This window comes from Gallus gallus, chromosome 1, assembly GCF_016699485.2.
Source record: "Gallus gallus isolate bGalGal1 chromosome 1, bGalGal1.mat.broiler.GRCg7b, whole genome shotgun sequence".
Taxonomy (NCBI): Eukaryota; Metazoa; Chordata; class Aves; order Galliformes; family Phasianidae; genus Gallus; species Gallus gallus.
Window position 1 is genome coordinate 97,146,914 of NC_052532.1, and position 16,060 is coordinate 97,162,973.

At 36.5% G+C, this 16,060-nt stretch overlaps 1 protein-coding gene across 12 annotated transcripts in view; it reads right to left on the minus strand.

The window, feature by feature from the left end:
- The window catches only part of ROBO2 (roundabout guidance receptor 2), a 461,934-nt gene that overhangs the window by 105,617 nt on the left and 340,257 nt on the right, over positions 1–16,060 (minus strand). For all 12 annotated transcript variants that reach the window (XM_040649984.2, XM_040649974.2, XM_040649960.2 and 9 more), the window contains 2 exons: positions 6,443–6,567; positions 1,712–1,883 (listed from right to left, as the gene is read on the minus strand). In XM_040649984.2, the coding sequence (XP_040505918.1) occupies positions 1,712–1,883; positions 6,443–6,567 (297 nt within the window). The remainder of the gene's footprint in view (positions 1–1,711; positions 1,884–6,442; positions 6,568–16,060) is intronic.

Below are 16,060 nucleotides of genomic sequence, written 5' to 3' on the forward strand. Positions count from 1 at the left end.
TGATTAAACTTGCATTTTAGCATGGACACCATTATGAGCTTTCTGGTGACTTTATCAGTAAACTAATAAAAATTCCAAAGAGGTCAGGCAGGATTATTTTTTTTTTAATCTCATACAAGAAATAGATAAAGAGGGACCACAGGTCTTGGCTGTCAAAAGGAAGAATTTTCATCACTGATATCCTTGAACCCGATTTGATCCTTTCGGCCCACGTTGCAGTAAATCTGTACAGCATCAGCAGGTGCAACCATTAACAGCTCAATGCCCTTCTAGCCAATGTTTGTGTGTTCTATTTATTCCAATCACACTCATGGCACTGAATCAGGCAGTGCTATGGACAGATATTAAAAAATACTGCCTTTCCATTAATTTTAAATGACCTTTTAATCTACATTTAAATTTGAATTGAATGAAAATGCATCATTTTGTCATAGATCATGACAAAAAGGACTTAAAGAGATTGCAGAGCGAAGGTTAGCCTTTAGTCCCTAGAAACTGCTTTAGCAAAAAGCAATATGCTTGTAAAGATGCAAGGATAAGGCAGAAATTATCTCCCCTTGTCATAAGAATATAGACAGCTTTTGGAAAACAAAGAAAAGGCATCAAATTAATGCTCAGACCTCTATAACATGTGCCTGAACCTCTCTACCTGTCATTTGTGATGAATATGCTCTTATGAAAAGTCAGATTATTCAGAATTAGACATCTTTTCAAACTTTCATGGTGCAGGCAGGTCTCTAAGGGAACCATAAAAGTAGACCTCTGCATATAACAACAGTTTTAATGGCAAAAATTCATCAAAGTCTGTCAGGAGAAATTTAATGATTCTGTTAAGATAAGGAATAATGATGCAGGGGAATGCCATGGTCTCCTAGCGTAGGAGGAATTCTCTTGTTGTTAACATTAAAGGATGCAAACTGCCTTCTAGCCACAATAAGATGAAGAGGGGTATCAACAGGATTTCTGACGTATGCAAAGGGTTGATGTTTGTACACGGAGTAAAGTAAACTTCAAGGCATGATAACATTCAAGGCCAAAATTCTGAAATTGAAAGCATCAATCAGATCATGTAGTACTTTTCCTTTCTTGCCAAATCTTCTCTGCCAATGTATTTAAATAGCTCTTTACACACCTAACCATACTGAGAAATTCTTAGAACACAGCTCTGAGGAAGTGAAGTACCTTTGTGCCTTTTTCACATGTAAACTAAAAGGCTATACTACATAGCTGTTCTATTTTAACAGTGCTCCAGTAAATTCAAGGCAACTGTGTTGATTTAAATTGAGCTAAGGATATCTCCAAAAAAGTTGCATAACATAATACTGAAGACTGGGACTAAGACAGGTATTTAGATTTGTTTATTTTTGCACACTGGCCCAATACTTTAGTCATAAAACTATTAATTCTTCACAATCTTTTTGCAGTCCTACTTTAGCACTACTGAACTGAACAGCTTCTCTTCTTCCCAACCCTGTTCTATGTTGTTTTGTCCTTTGTTTGGACTATTAAGGATTGTGTGCAAAATGCAACCTTGACTTCAGTCTCTTTTTGATGCTGTAGAGAACTGTGCAGAGATCCTTGTAGCATGTTCTGTAGAAACTCACCTGTTTACTTTTATGAATTAAATGATCTCTCATGCTTTTTTTTTTTTTTTACACAACTTTTAAAATACTTCTGACAGAAGCAAAAAAAAGAAATTTCTATAGCTCACCATCAGTAACCTCCAGCTGAGCCTTTGCTAAAATGCTTCCAGCAACCGTCAGTGCTTGACAAATGTAGTAGCCTGCATCAGACCGTTGAATGTTGGTAATAGTGAGGTCTCCAGTTGGTGATACTGAGTATCTACTGTTGGGTTGGAGAGGCTGGTTTGGGAAGAGCAGATTCTGCAAAGACAATTCATCTCACATCAGTTCAAAACACAACAGCATCACTTTTTTTATCAGTTAAAGACATGATGATTTTTTCCTTAAAATCTCTTTATATCAATCAAAAGAAAAATTAAGTGTGAGTGGTTATGAAATTATGAATATACGGAGTTAGCTCTCCCTGCTTTGCAGTTCAAATTAGAAACAGTCCTTTCACAATACACAATGGTGTATTCTAGCTGGTGATTTAGGCAAAGAGAAAATTTCTAGCAATCACACTTGAGTGATCTGTACTTGTTATACATTTATAATCATTCTGAATTAATAATTTTAATAATACACTTAGCTGGCTTTCAAACCAGGAGGATATCATACTGCAAACTTTATATAGCTAGCAAAAATATTGGGCAAAAGGAGCAAAGGGCTATTGTTTGGCAGTGAATATGTTCTGGGCAAAGCAGAAAGTAAGAGCATGGCACAGAAGTAAAGCTGGTGAGATACAAAACAGATCACAAAGTAGGAGAAGCTGGCAGAGGGTGATAGAGCTTAAAGGAGATGTAAAAGGAAATTCAAACTGAGATATACCAAAGTATGGAGCCTTGAGAGTGAAGAAGGGCATAAATCTGATGTAGAAATCGTCAGAGGAAAAAGATATATATTTTATATATGCATACACACATACATACATATATATATATATATATATAGGATAAGACATCAGTTAGCACAGAACAGGAAGATTAGCTTTTTTGCCTTTGGGCTGGACTGGGGAAAAGGGAGCTGTCAATAAGAATAACTAAAATGGATGTTGCAGTCACTGAATATGATGAAGCACTGAATGAATCAATAATACAGAAAAGGACTGAAAAGGTTTTAGTGGTGAAGGTTGTGTTTCCAAGGAAAAAGTTAAACTGTCTACAGCAACTCTTGATGTAAACAGAGGATGGGAAAAGAGAGGTAGTATATGTAGAAATGTTAGTAGTATTGCATGATGAGACAAAAACAGAAGAGACAAATTTAACAGTAATAATGAATTCACAAATTCCAGGCAAAAAGGCTCTGACTCTAATATCAACTCAACAAGCCTGCCATATAAAATATGCAATTGTTGTGTCAGGAATATCTCAAAACACTGTTACCACACTATGATAAGCTTTCAGTCACTACTGTGGCTCTGTTCCTCTTCTGTGTATTCTAATAATGATTCTCTGCTAACTTTTAAGCTTATCTGTATGAGCTAAAAAGGAAACCTCAAAGTATAGAGTAGGATATTAAATGAATTTTCTGCAAATCTGCTACTTCTGTAGTAGACCTCAAAGTTTTACAAAAAAAAAAAAATTATTTGGATCTGGATTTCAAAAATTCTGCTTTAAAATAAAACTCACATATTTCTCTCTGATTTCGGCCTTAGAGAAAGATCTCACACTCCAAGTATCTTCATAATAGTATTAACTTAATAGGCTACTCGTTACCATATGATGTGTCTCACCCTTTGCCCCCTTCCCATTTTTCACACAAAATTTTTCCTCAAAAAATAACATCCACCCAGATTATGACCCAGAATATGTCAGATTTAACTAGGAAAAAAAAATAGTAGTGTGAAAATTCGGAACCAATTTTAGGCTGCAGGGCTAAAAGGGTCTCAAAAAAGTTGCCCAGTTTTCTAAACTGTCTTGAAACTTGCATAATAATCTGTGCTTGGCATAAATACTTACTGAATGAAGGAGTACAAAAAGTAAATTTTATGAGAAAACAGAATTTTGATACAGCAGAGCTTCACTTCCTTTTTCACTCATTATGCAAATAGTAAAAGGAAACAAAATGAAAGATAGTGTAGGGCCAAGCTCCTAACACTCAAGAAGAAAAAGACCCCAAATCTCCTTCATTAAAAATGTAAGACTAGTCTTTTATCTTCAGCATGGGCTTGTCTGTTCTTGAGAATATTTTCTTCTGAGATATGAGTATCACGTCCCAAAGAATATTCTACACTTTAGTAGGAGCTGATTAGTCTCATGAATCTTCCTTTCAAGGATCAAGTAACTACAGGTTACAGTTTGTCCTAAGTTACAGCACAATACACTATTTTAATGCTTTTACAGCCTCACTGGGTTTAACTAGCTGCAGGTTTTCTCATCTGGGCATACTCAGCTGCAAACAGCAGAACAACAGTCACCTTGGGTGTAAATCCAGATGTTTCTCTGGATTTATCTCAATTTAATCCAGAGAGTTTAAAGTTTACAGATGGCCTGTCCCGGCACACTTTATTGGTTAAGGGCTGTTAGACTGTGGGGAACATGCTACCAAACAAAAAGGACCAGCTGTTTACGCACAAGACAGCAGAAGAAATTACACAGAAAGGAAGATTTCCCCTCCTTTCAAAATGGTTGTGCTCAGAAACAGTGTCAAGAAATAGATTCAGAATGAAAAATGTCCTGCAATTACCGTAGTGGGCTAACATGACTATATAACATTACCCTGAGTGTTAAAAGTGGTGCTGCAAACTGTAGTGCTTGAGTAGAAGCAAAATTAAGCATTGTAAATCCAGACAATGACTTGTAAACAAGCACATAAAGGTGAAAAGTCAAGCATTTTCAGTGGACAGTGCTTTAATTCAGCCAAAATGCCATCTTCCAGATTTTAATGAAAAATAGAAACTCACCTATTCTTTGATGTCTCATTGCAAAATCTGGCAAGTTCTATATTGAGATTGTAACACTAACCTGATGCTAACACTTAAATGATGCTCAATTAAGATTAACATAATGGTTATAATGAATCACTTTGAGTTATGTTTCAAGGTTTGACTACAAACCATGTAGGTATCAATTTTTATGCTGCATTTATTTGTCAAAAAAGGACTTTCTAACCCTTGGGATCTGGTTCTCAATATGGTAATTAATTTTCTAGGTTTGCAATTAAACAGCTTCAACATGGTACAATCACTAGGTAATAACATTCAATTAAAGACACAAGATGCATTTTAACCTTAAAATGTTTTTACCCTTGAAGTGATACCAATGGAAGAGGATAAAATAGAGTATTAACACTTTTCAATTACGCTAAATGACTTTAATCCTGCAAATGATGTTCTACTTTAATTAGAAGTTCCTCTCTTTATTACAGCATGATGGATGTCCACTTTATTAGATTCAAGTGTGACACTATAAGCTCACTTTACATAAACATTACCATGTTATTAAAATTCTCTACAAGAAAGTGTTTGAAATTGTTTAGCACATCAGTACTTCCCACTGTAATTTCAAGATGGTATTTTACTTTCCCCTAGGAAGAATGCTCACATGATTGAAATGCATAATACTATGCTTTTCCAGAATGTGATCCATGGAGATTAGATCTACGGTTCTGTAAATAATGAGCTGAAAGAAACACATGGAAGACTAAGCTTACACTCATAAGGTAAAACCATTGCACCTTTGTAAGATCTAAATGCAGCAGGGCACCAAATGCTGTTAACTTTAGTCTTGTCATTCTGGCCAGTTATTTGACCTGGTGAAATGATGAAACAAGCAGATGTTTCAAAGCTGGAGATAGGTGGTTAGGTTCATACCTCACACTTTGAGCTCTTACACAGTGCCTCCAGGTTAGAGGCATAGCTGCACTGTACAGCACAAGGTGGATACTTAAGTTAATCCACATCTCACTGTACAGGAAAAAGGAGCACAGGGCTTTGAAAAGACTTATAGATCCAATAGAAAAGAACACACAGTATAGCTACATAGACAGATGTAGTCATGACAGGCCCCAGCACAAAATTGCAGAAGGCACTGTCCTTGGATGTTCATCTATCCATTCTGATCTTTGCTCAGGTAAAAAAAGGGCGATCTGGCACATAGTTTACAATGTTCAAAGTTAACATAATAACTGCATATTAAAAGTGAGAATGCTTTACTTTTGTTCTGCCAGTGCAGCAAAGGTAGCAAAAAATGTGTTGCGTTCAAACCTCCAACTACGCAAGATAGAATTGGCTGATTGCAACCCTGTTAGCAACATCAGAAATGTCGCTTTCACACGGTGAAACTGGAGATTCAGGAAAATATTTCCAAAAACACATTCAGAAATATCCTGAGATAATTCTACTGAAGAAAGAAGTTGAATGTTTGAAACCATATCTGAATGTACTGTGAGAATATGCCAATGCAAATCAGTTTGCTACCTATGTATCTACTTGATCATGTCTAGACAAGTTGTGAATTGTAACTACTGGCACTGATTACTTAAAAATTGAGTCATACCTCTTTATTCGCTATGTTTGTCTCACCTGCCTGTTTGTTGGGTGCTTCAGAATGACGTCTTTAAGATACACACTAATGCTTTTAATATCTTTGCACAGTGCCTAGCACACATTTCACCCACTTAAATGGACTTTGTGCTCTTCACAATGTTAATATTAAAACAAAACAGCAACAAAATGTTGGTAGAAGATAGCATCTGTTTTAAAGACAAAATCTTTTGGAAGATTAAAAGAATGAAAATTAGTATAGCTATCTTTCTTAAAAATAATCCATATATAACTTTTTAGAAATACTTGAAAAATTAATAGGGTACTTGTATCTTACCTGGCTTCCTTCTTTTTGCCAAAAAACAGCTGGCTGGGGATTTCCTTTAGTTTCACAAGGAAAAGTCACAGTTCGACCCTGGGCTACAATCTGATCTCGTGGTCTCACCACAAACTGTGGGGGAGCTACAATGTAGGAGAATAAACATAGTATAAATTTAGGATATTTTGCAAAGGGAAGATGAGGTACATTTAAGGAAAAAGACAACAATATGGAACACCAGATATACAAGTTAGACAGAATTAATACATCTAGTTGCTAAATACATTAATAAAAAAACAACATTAAAGCCATACACATTAGCATAAACTCTGACAACAATAAATGCTAAGGCTCAACAGTGTTCATGATGCTGTTCTGGATGTATTCTACCTTTCATCTGAACAAATATCATCAATACAATTTACACGACACATAGCTTATCATTCTGCTGGAGCTATCATGTTGCACAGGATAAATCAGGATATACAGACTACTTTTTTCATTCTGATCCTCTAGCTTTTCAAAAATGATTGAGAAAGGAGAGGAAGGTCTGGATGATAGAAGAAAAATAGAAGTTTAAGTGCTCCCTCAGTTTCTCTTAGGGACAATGTAGTTAAGAAGCGAGTGAGAAGAAGGACTTGCTGTGAAGTTTGCTAAAGCATCACGGACTTGGGAGATCTAGATTTTAGCTTGTGAAAAGACAAGGAAGAAGCAAAAGTTGAAGAGTTAGTGGGCTGGAGAGCAGTGAGTAAGAAGAAACATGTATTTTAGGAGCTTAGGAAGAGAGAAAGGAAAAGAAGGATAAGTTAAAACATGAAAGAAGAATCATGACTGGCTTTGTGTTCAAGTAGATAGCGTTAACAGCGTTCCAAAGTGAACAATTTTGAAAAAGGAGATGTGTTTTGACTTATCTGGGAATGCTAATGGAGAACAGTGAGTCAATGCCTGGTGGGAGTATGAAGGGTGAAAAAAGATTTTAATGTGCAGAAGAGAAGTGGGGAAGCAGCAGCAGTGGAAGATCAGAGTGAAAAACTTAACATCAGCGACTATGCTCATGTGACAAAGTAACTTTCTGATGCATAATGTGCAAACCTCCCAGACTTGGTTCAACACCGTAGCTCAATGGAATTGGATATATACTGTTTGGCATATATTAAAAATGTAATCAGCATCTCCATATGGTCTTATCAAAAGACTAGCTGATTTTTCCAATAGGCAGATGAAAGGGGAAAAGGAATTAAAAAGGTGCATTTTTCTCCATTCCACTATTGCTCTGGTGGCTGTGGAGAGAGATGGTTTAAGGAACTACTAAGCTTTTAGGTAAACAGAATTTCAGTGTTTTAGAAAACCATATTTTCACCATTATAATTACAAACTAATTAGGCACGAAGAGCAATCAAGACTCAGCTTCCGATTACACCTGCTGACAGCACAGATGCAGACCTGATAAATGCACAGAAATGTATGCAGACCTGATTTTTTTTTTTTTAATACACTTTGTACTTATGTGATGACGTCAGTACCACTGGTATAATGTACTCTTAAAACAAGAACTGTAAAGCACTTAATAAACATGCACTACTGTTAATTTAAAAGGCAGAAGGAGAGAACTACAAAAGGAGTCTACCTTCCATCACACGGTCCTGAGCACAAGTTTCAGACTTCCTGGAGAGAGAATTGTCTGCCTCTTCCTAAGTACTCAGAAGGCATCAGTCTTCTGAAGGGGTAGGTATCCTGCTGCTGTTCATTTATACTACTATACTCTGAGGCTGCTATAAGTGCATAGGTGTTGTTCTGAATACTCTAGGACCCAGACTCAGCTTGTTCTGCTCCTACAGCCCTGGACTGTAGCATGTCTCCTGTTTTTTTCCCTTACCTTGTTTACCTTAGCGTATCTGTATGTAATCCTTTCAGATGTTGGAAAGCAGCAATATAGTAAACACTATGTGTGTTTGTTCATTCAATCATACGGGAAGGGAAAGAAAGATTTTTTTAGTTATGAATTAGAAAACTCCACTCCTGAATGTATACCTTACACTAAGGTATCTCTACAGTTTTGATCAACCAGTTAACAAAGGTCACTGAATTGTTTTGGTGTTTGCTGCTCAGCCACAGAAGTTCATTTCCCAGGACATTAACATAGATCAATAGCAAACTCAGAGTGGAAAACAGAAAACTTCTAATTTCTTCAGGTGTACTGAACAGGAACTATGCATGAGTAAGTGCAACATTATAGATGGACTCAAGATCATAATCTTCCTATAGAGGCTAAAAACATGGTGTCAGGAGTTCATCTCCAAAGATCATGCCTAAGCATGACAGATGCTTATGCATATGATAGATATGTAAGATCACTTCACAGGCAGCCTTGGTCCACTGGTGGTAAGCGTTACAAACAATGTTCTGAAACACCACAAGAGAAGGAAGAAGGGCATGGCTTTTTCCATGAGCTTATCTTTCAAATCATATAACCAAATAAATGCAGGTAGATAAATTTAAAGATTTATTTGAAACTTCCTCACACATAAGGCTGTACTGTAAGTCAATCATTCAAAGCTCTGACTGCATGTACTTAAAAAGATTTGTTGTAGCAGATTTTCCAAGGACCAAATTCAGATAACTTAGTGAAAGCACAGCAAGAGACGAACTTACTAGTTCAATCTACAGTTTTACCTACTCCTAATTCTGAACATTCCTCTTTTTCTTAACGGCAAAAAAATAATCCTTTATTTTCCAAAAAGAGACATCAAAAAGAAGCAGGAATTGAGGTGGTGTTTCAGTCTAGATAAACCAATTGGTGTAAGTTGACCTTACTGCTCTGCTCTCTCCCTGTCACACACCAAATAAATACCCTCTGGATTTACCATCCTAGGTGAACATGAGATGCTGCCTCAGAGCAACAGGTTTAGATTTTCTGAAGACTCCATTAAACAATGGTATATGGTTATGCACAGATCTGATCTCTGGCTTTTCTCTGAAGAAGAAATTACTAGAAATTCACTACAAAACAAATAAATGAACCAGAGCTTTAATCTAAATATAATCTCCTAATCTCAAGAAAAAATGGCTTTTATTGGTCACTGCATTAATTAGAACACAAAACCAATCCCTCCAGTCAAACTAGTTAATAGCATAATTTTAAGGAGTATGAAGAAAAACATTTGGAAAACTAAGACCTCATATACGTTTTTAATTTATTCAGAGAAGCTCTATCATGAAAAAAATCCCTATCTGCTTCAACTTGTCATCATTTTCAGCTATAGTTCTGTTTACAAACAGATAAAAATGACATGTTACAGCATGTTTTCACCATATCAATTTTATCTATCAAATTCCATCTGAGTAATGAGGATTGACAACTGAAAGTAACAGTTAATACTTCTAGGATAAATTTTGGTCAAGTACAACTACTAAGACTACCATTATCTCCAGAGAATGCAATGCGATCCTGTTCAGGGACAGCAAGGCTTTGATCACAGAATAAGCACTTCCGTTTTCCTAAAAAGAGAGTTCGTTACCTACATACACAGGGGCTGTTTATAAGGTAGATAAATATTATTACTCTTATTTTGCAGAAAGGTTAACTAAAAACATGACTCCCTCAAAGTTCAACATCAGTAGAACATTGACAAAAACCTTATTCAAGTCATTATTGCTCCTCTCAAAGGAGGAACATTTTTAGAAGTCTGAAAAGGTACAGTTAGATTAATAACAGCAGGCTTGATATGCTTCAGCTGTTAAATAATTATGAGCTACTTTAATGCTTAATTCAATCTAAGCATTAAAGTGATTAGAAGAATCTGCTGAAAAAACTGTTAGGAAGCAGGAAACCAAGGGTTGTGCCTATCAAACTATTACCCTTTATCTTTTCAGATGTGACATTAGCTGGATTGGAATAAACAGAGTGGAAAAATTCCTGCTTAACTGACATTTGAAAGTCAAAGACAATGGTTCTAAAAGGAAATATATTGCTTGGATTCCATAGCACTGGACAAAACTATGAAAAAAAAGAACAATTAAGACTACAGATCAAGTGCACTTTTTTTTTTTAAATAAATTTTAAAAGTACATAGGAAATTAGATCTGATTTCTGGCAAATTATGCTGTGATACTGCATTCAGCAAGTGCTTGCTTCAATCAATGTCACACTAAAGCTCTGTTATGCTAATAGTGGCTCATGAGGGTGAGCGGGATGATATGGAAATCAGATGGTGAACATGACTAGAAAGTATAGGCCATGTACAAGGTGGGCTTTGCAATGAGGGGATGGGGAGGCCCTAAGGTTAATCACATCATGTTCAGAACTGATTTTACAGCACAGAACAGAATTCTATGGCAAGAATGAAAATGGAGATAGAGAAGTGTGAGCAGTACTTAAGTATTAGTTATTGAAAATGTTAACAGTGCTCTCTGCTGCACTCTTTCTAAATGTCATTTTATGTGTCGCTGGATAGATCTTTTATTCTACAAATAAATGCATACAAAGGTAGCCTCTGCTCAAGTGTCTTAGAAAAAAAGAAGTGAATATTACAAACTTTCTCAATTCTTTTCCAAGGTAGCAGAATCTCTAATATGTTCTGATGGATTGCATCTATTTATTTACCACTAGCATCTCTGGATACTAAATGTTATGCTGAGTCACCAGGAGCTGATAAAGCTGCTGATGTAGAAAAGCTTGACCAAGACAGTGAGTTTATTCCTCCTAGGTGAACTCTGGTTACCTGGTAAGAAATGTGGCAGAAGATGACTCAGAAGATGAGAGGAAAATTACTACAGAAAAATGTGATTTTACAGTAAACAGCACTGTGGACCTCATATAAAGTACCAGCAACATTTTCTACCAGTGACACAATTTCCTAAGCTAGTCTTAATGTTTGTGGCTCACAGTGAACACAATAATCCTAAGGGAATTCCATTATCATGACGCTCACAGGAGCTCCATCAGTCCAGGTGCCTTGAGGTATATAGATTATATTGCTATGATTTTAATCAAAAGTAGATATCATACCAAGTCCAGTATTTCTACTGCAAGCAGTAATGGAACTGTAACCGCGGAAATTAATAGCAGGAGGATTTTTGTTGTCATTGTTTGTTTTTTTCTAACATCCTCAATTATCTAAGGCAGTCACTATGGAATTAATCTCATTTTTTTCTAATGCAAACAATTTTCAGATAATGAGAAGTTTAGTAATCTTTTAATTAATTATATGTACTAGGGTCCCTGTTGAAGTTAGTAGAAATTCTCCTACTGACTTACATGGTTCTCAGATAAGGGTCATTGAAAAAATAATGTACTACCGAAAAATAGTGACTGCAACAAGTTTTAAAGGGCCTGAATTACAATTGATATTCAACTTTAAATTAGATTTGTCAAGAAGATTACTTAGGCAAGCTAAGTGATAAAGATGAGTATTTTGATATAAACCAGAATTATTTATTATCCAGAAACATATTTATTTGAGTAGGTAAGGGGACACATGCTAAATCTTCTAAGCAACAATCATCCCCCTCACTGCTGAGGAAAAAACTTTGAAGAATAGGCAAAAACACATTGCTTGATAAAGAATCAAAATGCTTTAAGATTCAGCTCTGTTACCAGCAGTGAAGAGACAGTAAACACACCTAATATTCTCATCTGTTGTCTTTTTCTTTTTTTTTTCCTTTGGCATTGTTAAATTTGCAGCAATTTCATAGTTATCTTTAGAGCAATTAAAGTCAAATTAAAGTCATAGTACAGTATGATACGGTACAGTTAATTAAAACATGGTACAGTACTCAGTTGCTCAGCTTAGAAGTAAAAAAGTCAGTTAATGGGATGAGATAATAGAGCCTTCTTCAAACATTCTTCTGAGTTCTGGATGCCATCGATGCAAAACTTTCTAAGATTTGATAATAGATATCTCAGTGAGCCTCTCAGCTCCCTACTACAGTGATTATAGTCATGTGGACACTTAAGCTGATCTTCAGTACGTTGATACTTTAAGGCATTAAACTCAGTTCCAGTCTTACCAAATATAGATCAAGACTTGCCTCTAAGATGTTTACATGAAGGACAGCAGAAGTCTCCATAATTCCAGCCAAAGTATTACATATTTTCAAAAATGAATGTAACCTTTGACATTATCTATGGAGTAAGACTATTTATTTGTAGGATTGTTTTGCTTGTTTCAGTAGTACCGGACTAGGAGACAGCTAAAGGAAGTACAAGAATTGCTGAAAGAAAATATGAAAGTGTAGGCACCGTGAAACATGGTTTACAAGGATACTGTTGCTGATGGAGTCAGCAGAGAAAAGATTATCAGTCTCAAACACTGTAAATCTGACCTGAGTCAGAAGTTCTTTCCTCATACATTCAAATCTTGTTAACAGGCACAGATCATGAGATGTGGTTTGTTGGACTGTTAGTGAACTATTAGTGATGACTAACAATAAATCAAGGATGCAGGAGCCCTAACAGAACCTGGAAGAATGACAAATTAGGTCTCCTATTAATTCGTATATTTAGTTTTGGAGATAAACCAATGGAAGCTTAGGATGGTTATTTTCTTTAAAGTGAACAGATCTCAATCCCTCATCTGCATGAGTGCAGTTGGACTTTGGAACTAAAATAAGTGCATGGAAATCACTTGTTTTTTTCCTTTTTTTCTTAATTTACAGCGTTTGATTTCTTCTGTGATTTATTCCTCATGTGGATTGGTTTGTCAGTAAAAACGAGGACTAAGTAGGTTGCAGTAGATAACAAGTGATTCATGAAGTCCCTCACCATATCTGTGATATTATTTTAAAAAGACATAAGTGGAAGTGGAGCAGCAAAGCAGGTACTTAATTTGAATTCTTCTGGAAGGCAGCTTCTTATAACCTAGAGGAATCTCTACTCCATAGCTCAGATACCATCTTTAACACTGATAGTACTTCAGATTAAATTCTCATATGTCCTGCACAGATTGATCAAACACACAAAACTATAAATAATGGAGGCAAGCGGGGAGAACTTTTTGTAAGCTGAATGTCAAGGATGCACTGGAGAAGAGAATCAGGCTGTAGTTGACCTGAGGTAAAGGGCAGAGGGCTAGGTCTTGCCAGTATTCTGCTAATCATCTGAACTAGCTCTGGTGTAAGTGCCCTTCACACTTCTTATGAAAAATGTGAAAGTTTTTCTTGCTGTTGTTGCTGGATTTTATTTCTTTATTTGATTTTTTTTTTCCAGATTAAACACTTCCCACAGCAACATGAAAACATCACATTTTTAAACACTTAAGAATGTTAAACCACTTTTTCATCTTCCATTTAAACTACTTTTCAATCTTCCATTTAAATTCAGGTTCTGAGTTTCATTTAAAACATTTTTACCCCTCAGCTGTTTTGAAACACCAAAGCAGATAATCTCTGAGAGTGTAGAAGTACAGGTGCTTTTTTTTTTTTTCCTATTTCTTTATAAGGGGTGAAAGAAGCATTAGAGAATCAAAAAATAGCAAGTGTTAACAGTTTTGTATATTTTGACATATAGAATCTCTCTTTTATCCCTGGATGATCTAAAAGAAACAAGTGGGATAAATCTGTGTGGTGCACAACACAGATAGAAGATAAAGAAGAATGACTTATGATGGAGTGACAGCATAGGTAGACAAAGGAAAGGTAACTGATGTTGTGTACCTGGACCTGTGAAAGGCCTCTGACATTGTCCCATATCCACATACTTATCTCTAAACTGGAGAGATATGGGTTTGAGGGGTGGACTATTTGGTGGATAAAGAATTGGTTGGATGGTCACAGCCAAAGGGTAGTGGTCAACAGAACTATGTTCAGGTGGAGACTGGTCATGGGTGGTGTCCTCCAGTGGTCAGCCTTAGGATTGGCTCTCTTCTATATCTTTATCAACAACCTAGACATTGTGACCAATAGCATCCTCAGCGGGCTTGTTGATGACACCAAGTTGAGTGGTGCAGTTCATGCAATAGAAGGAAAGGATGTTATCCAGAGGAACTTTGACAGGCTTGAAAAGTGTTGCACTTGGGTTAGGACAATCCCAGATATTTAAATAGCTTAGGAAAAGAACTCCTTGAAAGCAGCCTTGCAGAGAAAGACTTAGGGGGGAGTTCTAGTGGATGAAAAGCTGGATATGAGCAAGCAGTGTGTGCTTGCAGTCTAGAAGTCCAGATGTATCTTAAGCAGCATCAAAAGAGTGGTGACCAGCATGATGAGGGGGGCAATTCTCCCCCTCTACTCTGCATTTATAAAACCTCATCTGGGGTATGGTGTCTAGGCCTGGGGTCCCCAACAGAAGAAAGATGTGGAACTGTTGGAGTGGGTCCAGAGCAGGGCCACGAAGATCATTAGAGGGCTGGAGCACCTCTCCTACAAAGAAAGGTTGAGGGAATTGGGCTTGTTTAGCTTGCAGAAGAGAAGGCTCAGGAGAAACTTCACTGAGGCCTTCCAGTACTTGAGTTTACAAACAGGAGGGAGACTGGCCTTTTACATGATCTGATAGTGACAGGACAGGAGGAATGGCTTTAAACTTAAAGAGGGGAGGTTTATGTTAAATATAAGGAGGAAATTTTCTTTTCAGAGGGTGGTGAGGCACTGGGACTGGCTGACCAGAGAAGTTGTAAATGCCACATCCCTGGAAGTTTCCAAGGTCAGGCTGGATGAAGCCCTGGGCAGCCTGATCTAGTGGATGGCAACCCTGACTATGGTGGGGGTTGGAAGCTGGTGATTTTTAAAGTTCCCTTCCATCCAAAGCTGTTCTATGATTCTATAGAAAAAAAAAAAAAAAGCAGATTTGATATTCCATGTTTCTTTGTCAATTTCAGTTAAGATAATTGCCAAATCTTCATTTATCGGTGTTATAAAAGTTGAAGTAAAAAGAAAAAACCTACATTTTTCCCCCCCCTCTTCCTTTGGTCTAATCCCAATATAGTAAAATTATGAGAAAAAATTAAAATAAAAATCATACTCTGTGTTCTACATAGTTTAGAAAAAGACATCCACATCTTCCCCCCATTTGAAGTCCCCTGAACTCAGTGTCACCATTCTTTGTTGAAGAGACTCTTCTTTGTTGTATAGTACATTTAAGCATTAAATTTAAACACCTGGTCTAAATTTCATCTCAGCACTGGACTACAGCTTGCTATTTGCACTGCTGTTTTATTATAACTTGTCCAACCATCTTCTTTAAGCGGCAGTTGTACTTTACAGATGCTTCTGGAAAATCTTTTCTGGTAAGTCCTTCATTTCGTTTTGATACATACATAGAAAAGTAGCACTGATTCTGACTGCTAAACACATTACTTAAGACTTTCTCTACTTTAAAAAGAAAAAGAAAGCAAGCAATTATTTAATTTTTTATTTTTATTCTTCCTCCTCAACTGCCTGAGATTCTGGATATGACCTTTAAATTGATCAGATAGGAAAGAGATACTTCCCTACATTTGTAATACTTTAGCCTACTTGCTAACGTAAACTGCACCAATAGATGGCTTGTGTCTTCCCTATACCTTCTGTGAGCTTAATAAACAAAACAAATTACGCCAACAAAAACACATGTAATCTACCATAATTCCTTTTTTTCATGAGGAATGTGGACTGTGCGTGCCTAGCAGTCTTGCTTTTCCACGAGGTTCCTGCAGTGTGTGGAAG